Below are 14,648 nucleotides of genomic sequence, written 5' to 3'. Positions count from 1 at the left end.
TAAAAAGTTTGCTATGGATTCAACTAAGCTGGGATTCAGGACAATGGGCATGAGAAGGGACGATGTTGTAAGTCTGTTGGACATAGCATACAATACATTTGGTATTATACATCGGCATGGGGATCACATTTTATTCTCTGCTTATTGTGCCCAGTGTAATCGATATCAAAATGGAAATAAAAAAAAAACAACCAAAAACAGAAACATCATCCTTGGGAAGTCAGTCACAACAACTGTGTATCTTTTGCGTAACAAAAACTATCACATCCTTTCACTGGACTTCTCTTTTTTAAAAAAATGAAAACATGCACATGACACATTTACACTGGTTTACAATTCAAAAACAGGTTACAGAGCTTTAAAAATGAAAAGGGACAAGGAGGAGGAGGAGGAGGAGGAAGAGGAACGGGGCTAACAATACTGATTCAAAATTGAAATGGAAGACAGTTTCTCCCTACAACACTTTAGGGTTTCTCAGAGTCCCTTTTCCATAAAAGGAATATACTTGAAACACATCCCATTCAGGTGAGATGAGATTACAAAAATACATACACAACTAAAAAGAATCCATTTCACCTTTAAAATTCCTAAAGTTGTTTCTGGTTTTTTTTTTTTCTTTTATCTTAATTTTCCCAACTTCTATTGCATCACTGCTAGAAACTTGCTTTCTTCTGCAAGGGAGGTCAGCAAAGAGTTCATGTCCCCAATTGCCATGTTGGTGGTATTAACAGGCAGGGCGGGGAATGTCAGAGATGCTCGTGGAGTGGTGAGGCGAGAGGAATTGTGGGAAAGATTCTGAATGATGCTCGGACTCAGGGCTCCTGAAATTAAGCTAGCGTGGTCCCCATCATCTATGATTGCATCAAAATCAATCTGCACCCCTTCTAAGCTGTTGCTATCAATGTTATCAACTGTGCTGGTCACCTGATTAGCACCTGGGGAGAGCAGCTCAGAGTTTTCAGTGCCAGTTCCCTGAAGCAAGCAGTTAGCTTCTGAAATGGAGAAAGAACCTGTTTTCATGTCTTGCTGACTAAAGCCCAGGGTTTGGTCATACAACTGACCAGAGTAATGGGGCACATTAGAGCAGAGCTGCTGTGACTGACCCTGGGTCTCCATCTTAATGCCATTGACCCTGCAGGTCGGATTGGCGTCACCGACGTGTCCTTGCTGTTGGGCCAGGCCGTTCCTCAGCATTATTTGCCGCCTACTGCCCCCGTAGTTGGCATATGGCTGGTAAGTCTTGGCCATGGCCAAACTCGATTGCTGATTCCCAATGCCATGGGACACCGGCAGACAGCTCTCTGAGCCCTGATAGACGTTGTTCTGTGAGGTAGGACTGAGCTGCCCTAACATCATCTGACTGGTACGACTGACAGCTGGGAAGTGAGGGCCTTCGCCCAGTGCCTGCCCCTGGAGAGCCGCCTGGCTCTGTGTTCCATTCGCCATGCTGCTGGGAAGCTCGCTGGCGGCTCCTGACATACCATAGTTGGGCTGGCTTCCATTCAAGGTCATGCTGTTGCTTCTCAGCTTCTGTCCCGAAATCAAGGAGCCACAGGAACCGTCTAGCGTTCCCCCAACTGCCGCCTGTCTATTGAGGCCATCCGAGTACTGCTGAGCCTTGCCTGCCTGCAAATGGAAAGAAGTTCCATTGGTACCGTTTCCACCCCCGCTATTAGGGAGCAAGTTCTCCTGAAGGCCGCAGGAACTATTTTCCACCAGCTGCTGGTAACCATTGGCTTGGGACACCCCGTTCCGCAAAAGATTCTGCTGCTGCACGACCATGTTGTTATATAACCCAAAGGCACGGGCCTGAAGGGCCGACGGGCGCTGGCCACACTTCAGCTTGGTCGGGGACAGGTCGGCACTCCCAGAGCTGACTTCATTCCACTGGATGGGGAGGTCGCTCTTGCTGGCTTCCGAGCTGGGCGGCTCCGGGGCGTGATACTGAGAGACGCCGTGGCCATTCGGCAGGTGGGGCTGGTCGAGCCCGTGATGGCCGTTGACCATCCCGTGGGACGCTTTGCCGTTCTCGGAAATGCCACCCGAGAAGTGCTGCTCGTAGCCGCCCTGGCCCTGGGAGTTCAGGTACTGCACCACGTCATCGGGCAGGAAGTCCTCGTCGTTCAGGTTGGCATCAGGTTCCATGGTCAAAGATTCCAAGGTCACGTTCTCACTGATGCTCGGAGGACAAGGAGAAGAGTAGAAATTACGGAACAGGCCGCCCTCGGGGCGAGTGTAATTCTGGAGCGCAAAATTATGTTTTTCCACGGCTGGAGGCATCACGGGAGGGTTAAAGCTATTAAGACTGTTGACACGCTGAACTCGAGGCAAAGAAAGGTTCTCTGAGACCATCCGAACGGGGTCGCTGGCTCTTCGCATCCCGTTCCCCAGCATGTCGTGAGGCAAAAGGGTCCTCCGCCCGTAACTGTTGCTTCCCCCATCGCTGCATCTTCGGGGAGGGTTGACCGGGGGGAATGGGGAGAGACCAGACTCCCTGCAGTCCCCCATCAGGGCCATCCTCGTCTTCAAGCTCATCCTCTCCATGTTGGGTAAGGGGGTGGGAGGGGGGCCCCCGGTCGCCGCCGCGTACTTGGCCTTCAGCCGGTACTGCTGAGCAGGGGTGAGGCTGAGGAGGCTGGGCAGCCCATCGGCCTGACTCGCCTCGCTGGAGCGGCGGGAGGCGTCTGTGGAGATGGGGTCGTAGGAGTCAGCCACGCTCACGTTCTGGGGCCGGCCTTCAGCTTGGGAAGCCTCGCTGGACCTGCGGCTGGAGAAGCAGGGGGAGATGCCCGAGGACCTGCGGCTGCTCAGGTAGGCCGAGCTGATGGTGCTTGTGTTGCTGTCCCGTCGGTTCAGCACGTTCAGCATGGTGACATCGACGCTGGACAGGTCGTTCCTGTTGGGAAGGATAGTCATAGGCCCATTCATGCTGCAGCTGGGGTTGGACTGTATTCCTGTAAAAAGAGCAGAGACAGAAAGAGAAAATGAAGGAGGGCTGCAGCCAAGGAGCGCGGCTCCCAGAAAACCTTGGCTCCCCTGCACGCCAGGCTTTGCCAGACCGGCTTTGGGAAGAACAAGAGTCAGAGTAAAATCCCCGTTCCTGGGGTAAGGCAACGAAGGCCAAATCACAGAGTGAGATGGGACCTCGATCCAACCTCTCTCTGAACAGCAATCCTCCCTACAAAATACCCATAAACATGGCTCTCTTCAACAATGAGATGACTCCGGCCAGTTCCAGTGATCTTGTGATAAAGAGCACCTATGCCCAGAGAGAGACTGTGGGAACTGAGAGTGGACCACAACATAGCATTCTCACTCTTTTTGTTGTTTGCTTGCATTTTATTTTCTTTGTCATTTGTTTTTACTTTTGATTTTTCTTGTGCAGCAAGATAACTATAAATATGAATGCCTATATTGGACTTAACATATATATTTTACCATGTTTAATCTATACTGGATTGCATGCCTTCTAGGGAAGGGGGGAGGGAAAAGAGGGGAAATTGGAATACAAGGTTTTGCAAGGGTCAATGGTGAAAAATTATCCTTCCATATGTTTTGAAAATAATAAAAACTTTAATAAAAAAACCAAAATACCCATAAGTGGTCATCGAAACCCTTTCTTGAATCTCTACATTGACAAGGGACCTACTACCTCCCGATGCAGCCCACTCCATCTTGAGAGGACTTGGATTGTAAGGACTTGTCCAATTTGACTTTGGACAGCTCCTATTGAGAGCTTGTGGGTTCTGCTTTGTGGGTCCAAATCAAGTCCTCTTCTACAAGAGAATCTTCAAATATTTGGAGGCAGCTATTCTCAATGAACAATCCCCAAACATACTCATGCTAGACATAATGCTAAAAACATCATCCAAAACCGGTCCTGTCCTCCAGGATCTTGAAATGGGTTAGAGGAGAGATGTACATATTTAGCTACACAAAAATAAATGCAAAGTCATACAAAGTAATTTGGAGGAAAGGGAAAGGCATGAGAAGGTAGAATGACCAAGAAAGAGCTCATGTAGAAGGGAGTACTTGAACTGAGGCTACAATCCCATGGAGGGATATTACAAGCAGAAGTGAAGACTATATTCATGACAAAAAGTCAGCGTGAAGGCCATAGACAAGGGGTAGTGGATAATATAAAAAGAACCCTAAGAAGGGAAGTTTGGCTAGACTGGAGAACATGAACAAAAGTAATATATAATAAAGTTGGAAATGTAAGTGGGGGGGCAAGGTGCGGCATGTTCTGAATGTCTGGGAAATTTCTGTTGATTCTTAATAGAGAGCCACTGGAATTCATTGAGTGAGGGAGTGGAGTGGTCAGATTTGAGAGATGACTGGAGAGTAAATAGGAAGAGGAAAGTTTAGAGACAGGAAGATCAATTAGGAAACTACTGCCACAGTCCAGGTAAAAGGGGAAGAGGACCTGAACTGGGATGGTGGTCATGTGAATGAAAAGAAGGGGATACACATGAGATGTTATGGAAATAAAAATGGTAAAAAAAATTATTGGTTGTTGCCAATAAACAACAAACATTGATATGTTATAGGTAAAAATGAGAAGATAAGGATGTTGGGAACTTGAGAGAATAGAAGGATGCCTTCAAAAGTCATCAGGAAGTTCAGAAATGGTGTGTATAATCTTTGACCACTACAAGATCTTTAACCCAAAAACTTGAAAAAAAAAAAAAAAGACGAAGACTTATCTGTACAAAAAGATTTCTAGTGGCTCTATTTGTGGGTTGGCAAAGAACTGGAAAGCAATCAATTGGGGAACGGCTGAACAAGCTGTGGTATGGGATTGTGAAGGAATATTACTGTGCTATAAAAATGACAAGCAGGATGATTTCAGAAGAACCTGGAAGCAAACTGATCCAAAGTGAAATGAGCAGAACCAGATCAGTGTATCCAGTAACAGGAATATTTTGATAATGATCAACTGTGAAAGACCTAGTTACTCTGATGAAGGCTTCTTGTTGTTCATTCAGTTGTGTCCAATGCTTCATGACTCTGTGGTCCACAGCACACCAGTGCTGTTTATGGAGATTTCGTGGCAGACATACTGGAATGGTTTGCCATTTCCTTCTCCAATGGAATAAGGCAAACCAGAATTAAGTGATTTGCTCAGGGACACTCAACTATTAAGTGTCTGAGTCCAGATTTGAACTCAGATCATCCTGACTCCAGGCCCAAGACTTTATCAAGTGAGATAGCCAATTGCCTCAATGAACTAATATAATGATCCAAGATAATTCATAATAAAAACTTCTATCTGGTCCAGACACACAAACACACACACACACGCAAATACACAGACAAAAAAATCAAATTTTCCTTATTTTTTTTTCTTTTTTGTGACATGGTTATATTGAAATGTTTTACATGATTTTATATGTATAATGAGTATCATACTGCTTGCCTTCCCAGTAGGTGGAGGAGGGGCTAAGGTGGCAGAAAATTTGGAACTTCAAATTACATATATACATATGTGTGTGTGTGTGTGTATATATATATATATATATATATATATATATATATACACATATATATGTAAAACTTGTAGTCCAAAGACATATACATATATATATATACATAATATATGTCTGTGTGTCTATGTGTGTGCATGTATATATATGCAAATATATATAAAACACAAAAGATATAAAATTTAAAAGGAGATTCAGTAGAAGAGTAGGTTGTGAAGGAAGGATAATTAATTGAGATTCTTATGAGATATCCAGTTTGAAATATCCAATTGGAAAGTAGTCATAAGGGAATAAATCTCAGCAGAAGGCCTTGGGCAAGATAGAGACATCTCTAAGTGGTCAGTTTAGGAATATGTCAAAGGTTGGGAAGTTTCTAAGTAAGAAAAAAGAAAAGCCAGGACAAAGTCATAGGGAACACTTAAAGTGAGGGGGTGTGATATGAAAGATGAACCACTGAGAAGGAACTGTTAGATGGCAGAAATAGAACCAGGAAAGAACAGTGTCACAAAAGCTCAAAGAGGAGGCAGACTCCAGGGGGAGAAGAAATGACCCTGGATTTACTCTTTGCAGGTGACTGTGTGTACCCATCATCCCCATCACCCCCATAGGAGACAGGGCCTTCCTCATGTTTGTTTTGGAATACCCAGTGGTTTGTCTAGTACCTGGCCCATAACAGAAGCTAAGCAATGCTTGCTGGTTGACTGCTCTTTAGAAGGAAACATGATGCCTTTGAGAAATCTGGGGGCTGTTGAGTTTTCTTACCGTTTCCTATGATAGGAGCTAACACGGGGGCTTTTGGAGGTGGGATGGGGTTCAGTCGTGGAAGCATTCCATTCACTTGTTTAAATCTTTCTGCTTTTACTTGCTCCATCCATTTGGTCCCTGTCGTGTTCCTCCGAGCTTGCAAGGCAAGAGCGGTGGTTGCCGTGGAAATGGTAGAGTCCATGATGGGGGTTTCGTCAATGGCGCTGAGGTCTCCTATACTGCCTCCGTTGGTCAGATGGAGCTCGATCCCACTGTTGGAATAGGGGCTGCTGGGGGACTGTTGGCTGCTGCATGAAGACTGACCACCAGGGCTTGGCTGAGATGTCTGTTGAGGGAAGGGAGACCAGAGAGAAATTTGTCAAGCAGAAGCATGAGCCTTAGCTGGCTATTGAGCTAGTCTACCATGGAGGAGTGATGTGGGGGTGAGTGGCCAGTGACTCCTGCTGTTTTGTTGCGCCCCAGGCACTTTAGAAAGGAGCCAGTAGACAACCAATGATCACAGATGCTCAGTGTCACTCTCTCACTGTATCAGTGACTAGTGGTCTCACTGCATCAGTGTCACTGTCCCACTGTATTAGTGTCACTGTCTCACTGTATTAGTATCACTGTATCACTTTATCAATGTATCAGTGTCACTATCACTGCATCAGTGTCACTGTCTCACTGTATCAGTATCACTGCATCGCTGTATCACTGCATCAGTGTCACTGTGTCACTATCAGTATCACTTTATCACTGTCTGTCTCACTGTATCAGTATCACTGCATCACTGCATCATTGTATCAGTGTCACTGTATTGCTGTATTGGTGTCACTGTGTCACTGTATCACTGTATTACTATATCACTGTATCACTTTACCAGTGTCACTGTATCAGTATCACTATATCAGTATCACATCAGTATTACTGTATTTGTCACTGCATCACTGTATCTGTATCACTGTATCAGTATCACTGCATCATTGTATCACTGTATTAATGTCACTATATCACTGTATCTGTATCATTGTATCAATATCACTGCATCATTGTATCAGTGTCACTGTCTTTCACTGTATCAGTGTCACTGTATCACTATATCGATGTCACTGTATTTATATCACTGTATCAGTATTGCTGTATCACGGTATCAGTATCACTGCATCACTGTAATTGTGTCACTATATCAGTATCATTGAATTACTATCACTGTACCTGTATCACTGTATCACTGGATTGTATCAGTGTCACTGGTCTCACTATATCAGTGTCACTTATCACTGAATCACTATGTCACTGTATCAATGTCACTATCAATATCACTATATCATTGTATTAATATCACAACATCACTGAATCTGTATCACTGTATCAGTGTCACTGTAACACTGTATCTCTATCACTGTATCACTGCACTGTATCAGTGTCACTGTCTCACTGTATCAGTATCACTATTTCAGTAAAACCATATCACTATATCTGTGTCACTGCATCAGTATCACTGTATCACTGTCAGTGTCACCAGCATCACTGGTGGAACCCTGTGTCTATCTTAGATTGATTCATTTTATTCTTTGTCTCCTCTTCTTCCTCTTTAAAGCACAGAAACACACACACACACACACACACACACACTGCACGTGTCCTTCTGCACAAACACAACAAATGCTCACAAGATTGACCTCTTGAAGCAGGCTTTCACAACAGCCTGGCTCATGCGCAAGACCTCTTGGTGGGCCTTCTGCATATCTCATGCATGCACAGACACTAATGGGGAATCTTCTCCCTTTACCTACGCCCTTCTAATTGGCTCCCAAACCTCCACCAGCTGGGAATGGGCAGCCATCCAGCATGAATGGGCAAACCCAGTCCCAGTTGGGCTAGACTGAAGATGTGCTTTGTTTTGTGCCTGAAGCCCCAGCCCAGGCCTGAAGGGATCCTCCTTTGGGAGCAGTGAGAGGCCTTGGAAGCCCTTAGCTGTCCCTGCCTTGCCCTCTCATCAAATGCAAATAAGAGGCAGATTTATCACCACTTAATGAGAAATCTGAATACTCATGCAATTCTACTTGGCCACAGAAGCAAGCCCATTCCAACACATCCTAAAATGGTGACACAAGTGAATTCATGATTTCTGCATACACCCTCCGAGGGGGGCCCAGTGGATTCACAGTGTGAGACAAATGATACCCAGGAGCAGGGGGAAGCTGGGAGATGTATTCAGGGACTAGCCACATTCTCATGTGTCATGCAAGACCTATGCACATACACACAGATGGAGTGAGCCCCAATTTCCCACATGCTAAGAATCACCAAAAAACAAAACAAAACAAAACACGACATTGAGAATGGGAACGTGGCTGACCAAAGGTTCACCACTGGGGGCGTCATGAGAGGGTCACACATATGATGGAAAGGAAAGCCAGAACAACAAGGCCCCACTAACATTCCAGTGACAAGACATCTGAGAAGGTCAGTTTCCCTCACCTGATTACCCACTGTCCTTAGGAAGTGAGAACAAGACAGTTAAGAGCATTAGACAAAAGAGACATTGGATTAGTAAGGAGAAAAGGTGACAAAATTGAATTCACAAACAAGGTAAAGCAAAACAACTAGTCGTCATGTTTAAAACGCAATGGAACCAAGATCAATTGGAGACACGTATTAAGGACCCGCAAATGCACAGAGGGGGCTGGCAGATATTTTTCTTTAAGGAAAGAAAATCCTAACCAGTTAAGGGTCTACTACCTACTTATTCAGGGAATATCAACTGTTTTTGTTTCTCATGTAAGCAAACTAATCCACCTGGGCCTCAGTTTCTTTATCAATAAAATGAGGAAATTGGAAAAGGACATTGTTAAGGGTCCTTCTGGATCTAATGTGTCATCATTTAATGAGTTCCCCAACTAATCAGCACCCTGGAATATCTAAACTATTTTAGAACTGAATGTGCCTGAATCTTCTGTTCCCGCCATTGACGTTGGACGTAAAAGAAAATATTGGATATCCCATGTTGTGCCATTAATAATAATAATAATAATATAAATATAAATATAAATCCAAACAATATAACAATATACAATACAAATATAAATAATAATAACTAAAATAGCATTGATGTATTACTTTAAGGCTTGCTATATGCATTACATATATGACCTCATTTGAACCTCATAGAAATCCTGAGAAGTAGGTGTTATTAATATCCCCATTTTACAGATGAGGAAGCTGAAGCAATAAAGGTAGAATATTTGCCTATTCTACAAAATTAGTAAGTTTCTGAGGTTAGAATCTTTTCAACTCTCAGGCCATGTCCTTACCCCACTTACTGTGTTCTTGGGAGCTGGCAAAACTGCACTGGGATGCATGCCCAAGCCCTGGGATTCTCAGCACTCAATACAGTGCCTAGCACACAGTAGGCATTTAATAAACAATTACTGATTGACTGATTGATTGATTAAAAAAATGAGTCAGGGAAGGCAGGACAGGATGCTCTTGGCTGGAACCAAAAGCTTCCATCTTTGATATATGCGACCAAAGCAGCTGAAAAGTCCTTTTCCTCTCCTCCAAATGAGAAGAGATGTTGTAGGATATTAGCACAGGTTTGTTCTACTTTTTGTTCTTGTTAGACTGTTCTACCTGTTAGATTGCTCTACCTATGTCATCCTGCAATTTTTCAGGAGGAGGCTGAATTCATATTGGATTCTTCCAATGTCAACATCCTGCGACATGTTGTGAGGCTCACGTAAGGATGGACACAAAATTTAATCTGCTACAGAAATACCACACGAGGTATTTATATCTAAAGGAATTATGAGGAAAATTACTTTGTAATTTAATTACTTTGTCAATTAGGATTTTCAAATAGTTTGTTTTCTAAAAGGACCATAGCCCATACACTAAAAGTTACCCCATACGGAGCTCCTCCATTGTTATGGGCCTGTCTCTGGGCATCATACACTGGTGGAAAGAGCTCCCTGCAAGCAACTAAGGCAGATTAGCACCTGCTTCCAACTTTAGAGTCTTCTCAGAGTCCTCAGAGCACAAGAAGGAAGATGTTCACAGATACAGAGGTTGAGAACTAGAAAGGTTCTAATCCAAGCTCCCCCCCACCCCAGTTTATAGATAAAGAAACTGAGAACAAGAGAAATAGTTGCCCAAAGTCACAAAATTCATTAGCATCCAAGGCAAAATTTGCACCCTGTTCATCCTAACTCTAAGGCTGCCTGTCTATTCCCCATATCCCCGCTCTTGTCATCTAGAAATACAGGTATTCATACCTACAAAGAGTTGGCAAATATATTTAAGGTGAAATCGTGCCCATCTGACTGGGAATAGATTTTCCTATTTAACTGGAGTTTGTCCTCGTGCCTAAATACATGGAATTGAATCTTACTCCATTGTCAGATGCTTCATAGGACAAAAAATGAATAAAAATATCCAAGAAAGTAAATAAAAAATAACTTCAACCTCTCGCCCAAACATGTGGCTCTGCCTGCTAAACACCCGTTTTCGAATCCTTTTATGACATTTCCTTTTGGGGAGCTTCTTGGAGCTCCCAGATGCTCCAGACCAGGAGTTTGGGGAAGTGTCTGAGGGAAGAGGCTTGGGGTCTTGATATTAACCCCCATCCTCCCTTGGTCCCTCAACTCAATTGTTCTATAACTGCAGGGATTATATGACAAGATAATGGCCGTCTTTCTATGAGGCAATTGTGGCTTTCTAGCTTCCTCACAGCACTCTGGTTCAAGATGGATAAAAAATGCTGTGGAATTAGGGGTTGAAGACACCCTTTTAACATGATTATCTTATGGAAAGTTCACAGGCAAGAAAAGCCTGCAGGCTGTGTGACCAGAGCCGATTACATCAGTCCTGAGAGGCTGGCAGGGGGAGACATCCTGTCTTGGATTTCAGATCCAGATTTTGGACTCAAGTTTCTTGACTTCTAAAGGGGTTTGGGGGCTCCAGGACAAACCCAAAGGGGAGGCAAGCGCCTACCATTGGCTTCTCGGACTTGACTGTTTTCACTTGCAGGCATTCGTCCCGCTTTGAGGTAGAATTGTTGAGGTCCTTCTGCTCGCCCAAGGCCCCCTGAGTCTGCTGGCCAGGAGAGCGGGATGGGCCGTGGCTTCCAGGCTCCCGAGGAGGGGGAGGCCGGGGATGGAGGTCCCCGCGTTGCTTCTTCGTGACATGAGCCTCGGGGCCATGCACAGTCTTCACGTGTTTGCGGAGGGAGCTGGGGTCTGTGTACCGTTTAGTGCAGCCGGGGATCTTGCACACATATGGTTTCTGTTGAGATCACAGGAAAAAAAAAAGATACTAGATTAGACTTTTCCTTATTGTCATCTAAAGTCATAATCATCCCAAAGACATAATTATTCTCATGCTTTTAAAGGCCTTTGCTTCCCCTACTTTTTGTTCAATTATTTTCAGTTGCTCCTTATCCATGGTGAAGGAGAAAAGCAGGAATCCCATGCCCCAGAGTGCTTAGAAGCTCCAACAAATATAAAGATTTGACTCAAAAAGCCCATATATAGAGTGAGAGGTGAACCGTATGGCACTGTTTCTGCTCGTGCACTTAATATCCCATGCATGGGTATGCTAATGGCCTTTTGACCTTAGCTCACCTCTTTGGGTCTCAGTTTCTTCATCTACAAAATGAGGTTCTGTGGCCTTGGAGATCCCTGAAGCTCCAGATCTAGATTCTAGAATCCCAAATCACTGATCCTGAATTGCAATTTTCCCTGGTGACTTGAGCTTAAGTTCCTATATTATTTTATTTTATTTTTCTGAACTTGATAAAAGTTTGATCACTTTCATGACTGGACACACATCATAGCTCCAGAACTAGTAACTATATAATCCACCCTATAAATTTTACATTTAAGGAAACCAAGGCACAAAGAAAGACGATGAATTGTCCAAGATCATCAAGGAGGTTAGTGGCAGTGTCTGGGTTTGAGGAAAAATCTAATGGGATTTATATCCCCTCCATGACTCTGGATAGAACCAGTAAGAACATCATATCTTGGGTGATGGATGCCATTCATTTATTTGTTATGTTGGCTTAATTCTATCAGGTAGTTACTTTCTACCCTCTCTAGTTATGTTTTTGTTGTTGTTGTTGTTGTTTGTTTGTTTGTTTGTTTTTGTTTGTTTTTGTTTTTTGTTTTGGTTTCTTGAAAACCTAGAAGCAGTAGGATGGACCTGATCACCTTTAAGGACCATTTCTATTATATAACTATGACTATGTAGGAGTTAAGAAATGTTGGGTTCGATATCTTTTCCAGATCCATCCAACTATGTAAATATGAGCCAGATAATTGACTTCTTGTTACTCTAGGCAATTCTCTAAGATTATGGTAGATATGGAAGGAGTGAATATCCTGGGAGGTCAGTCTTCCACCATCTTCCAAAGAGGTACTAATACCAATTATTCCTTATTAGTGACCGAGCAATTCGTATCCCACTATTAGACATGAAATAAACTAAAGAAATGTGCAACATTAAGCACTAATAAGCTTGAATAATTTCTACCACGATGGTTTCTGTTGATTTTATTATTTAACCCTAATATTCTTATGGCCATTGCTGTTATTTCGTTTTCTGGGCACAGATGATTTCTATGTTCCCATCTACATGTATATTCTTGAGATGATGGCCTATTAGAAAATCAACTATGAGGAAATGTGTGAGCTGTCCAATGTGCCCATAGAAATGAGAAAGGGCATTTCTTCTCCAAGCAGGCTTCCAGAAGCATTTTGGCACTAAAAGCCGCCCAGCAGATTACCTGCTCCCTAAAATGCTGAAATGCACTCACTAATGTGGTGAGATCCCTGAAATTACCCTGAAAGCTTCACCCCCAAATGGGAGTTTCCTTTCGAAAGAATTGATTCCCATTAAAGAGAAATTACTCCTATTCAGCAGATCATGTGATTCATGGCATATATAGAATGAAATGAACACATCAAGCTCCATGCATTAGAGAGAGAATGGCTATAATGACTAGCCTGAGAATGGTATAGCTGCCTGTGATTAACACCCCCCCCCATCCTCCTCCTTCCATTGACACAACTCTTTCCTCCTTGGATATACTAGGACATGAGTCATGGGAAGGGACCAGTTTCTCATATCTATTGCTGATCTTTGTATAATTCATTCATGTTCATATGCATATATATGTATATATACATTACCATATATTCTCATTATAAAGTATATAATGTACATAAAATGTATATAAATATAATATATATAAATGATTTTACATAAATATCAAAAAAGTCCTGACTCAATGTTCATTTTGGATTCCCTCAAATACTACTCAGCCCAACAATTATTAGATTCTTATTAAGTCCTTGTGATAGGAACTCAATAAATAGGTATCGAATTGCTCTAAATCGAATGGTGAGCTACTATTTTAACTACTAGGAGACAAAGCCCAGGGATAAACAGTTACTGGCTCTACTTGGGAAATTTAACGTCTGCCACAGGAGTCAAAACAACAAGTACAAGTGGATGGCTTTGTTCCCTTTGCCTGAATAAATACAGAAGTGCCTAGGTCATTTTTTTTGGTTGTTTGGCTGGTTACTTTCTTTTTAAAAAATATCTGCCAATTTTATTAATGACACAAATCTGAGAGGAAAAAGGAATACTTTCCATAATAGAATCAGGACCCCAGACTATCTGAAGAGCCTGGAGAAGTAAGCTAAGGCTATAAAGAGGAAATTTATAAAGCACCAATATTATAAAGCACTTCCAAAAAGTTGCAGATATTTAAAAGGGTGAAAATATAATATGTTAGGGCAGAGACCCTGATCACTTTTTACCTGAATGATCACAATGACCTTCTAACTGCTTTCCCTGTTGAAGGACAAGGATTCATTTGTTTGGTTGGTTTTCATCTATCAGGGCCTTAGTGAATTTTCAGCATTTGTCTAAGAGTTCTCGGGCTTTTTTCCCCCCAAAGAGGAGATAGACTAATGTAAAAATCATGATTACTGAGGCTTATGGTTTTTATTTTCATTATTGACTCACTAGGTTTGGGTAAATATATATTCCTTTTCTTACTTTTTGAAATTGAAAAGGTCTAAAAAAAAATCTCCTTTTCTTAAAATGCATCATCTGCAAGCCTATTTAAGACATTGCTTCTTGATTAACTAGATTTTTCTAAGCCTAGACGAATCATTCATTCATTTCTTTGTTCACTCATTTATTCATTCCTTTGCCTGTGAACCAGAGAAGTCTGGCAAATTTGGTTAAAATAACAATGCATTTTATGAATTGGAAATAACTTTGGTACAGAGTGGGGATTTGTATTTCTAATGTTACTGTTTGTACAACCAAATATTATCTAGAATAAGAAGAAAAAACCTTAGTATATATAACCCAAAGCAGTATTTTCCAAATGAATTTTGCTTT

General features: G+C 42.6%; 1 protein-coding gene across 1 annotated transcript in view; it reads right to left on the bottom strand.

Annotated features, from left to right (window-relative positions):
* Window positions 1-560: 560 nt before the first annotated feature.
* Window positions 561-14,648, bottom strand: part of GLI3 (GLI family zinc finger 3) — a 247,667-nt gene continuing 233,579 nt past the window's right edge. The window contains exons 13-15 of the mRNA XM_003762657.2: window positions 11,226-11,516; window positions 6,249-6,576; window positions 561-2,954 (exon numbers count right to left, since the gene is read on the bottom strand). Of these exons, the coding sequence (XP_003762705.2) occupies window positions 640-2,954; window positions 6,249-6,576; window positions 11,226-11,516 (2,934 nt within the window). The 3' untranslated portion in view covers window positions 561-639. The remainder of the gene's footprint in view (window positions 2,955-6,248; window positions 6,577-11,225; window positions 11,517-14,648) is intronic.

Source organism: Sarcophilus harrisii, chromosome 1 (assembly GCF_902635505.1).
Source record: "Sarcophilus harrisii chromosome 1, mSarHar1.11, whole genome shotgun sequence".
Taxonomy (NCBI): domain Eukaryota; kingdom Metazoa; phylum Chordata; class Mammalia; order Dasyuromorphia; family Dasyuridae; genus Sarcophilus; species Sarcophilus harrisii.
The sequence above is the reverse complement of the archived record's forward strand: the minus strand, read 5'-3'. Positions and strand labels throughout refer to the sequence as shown.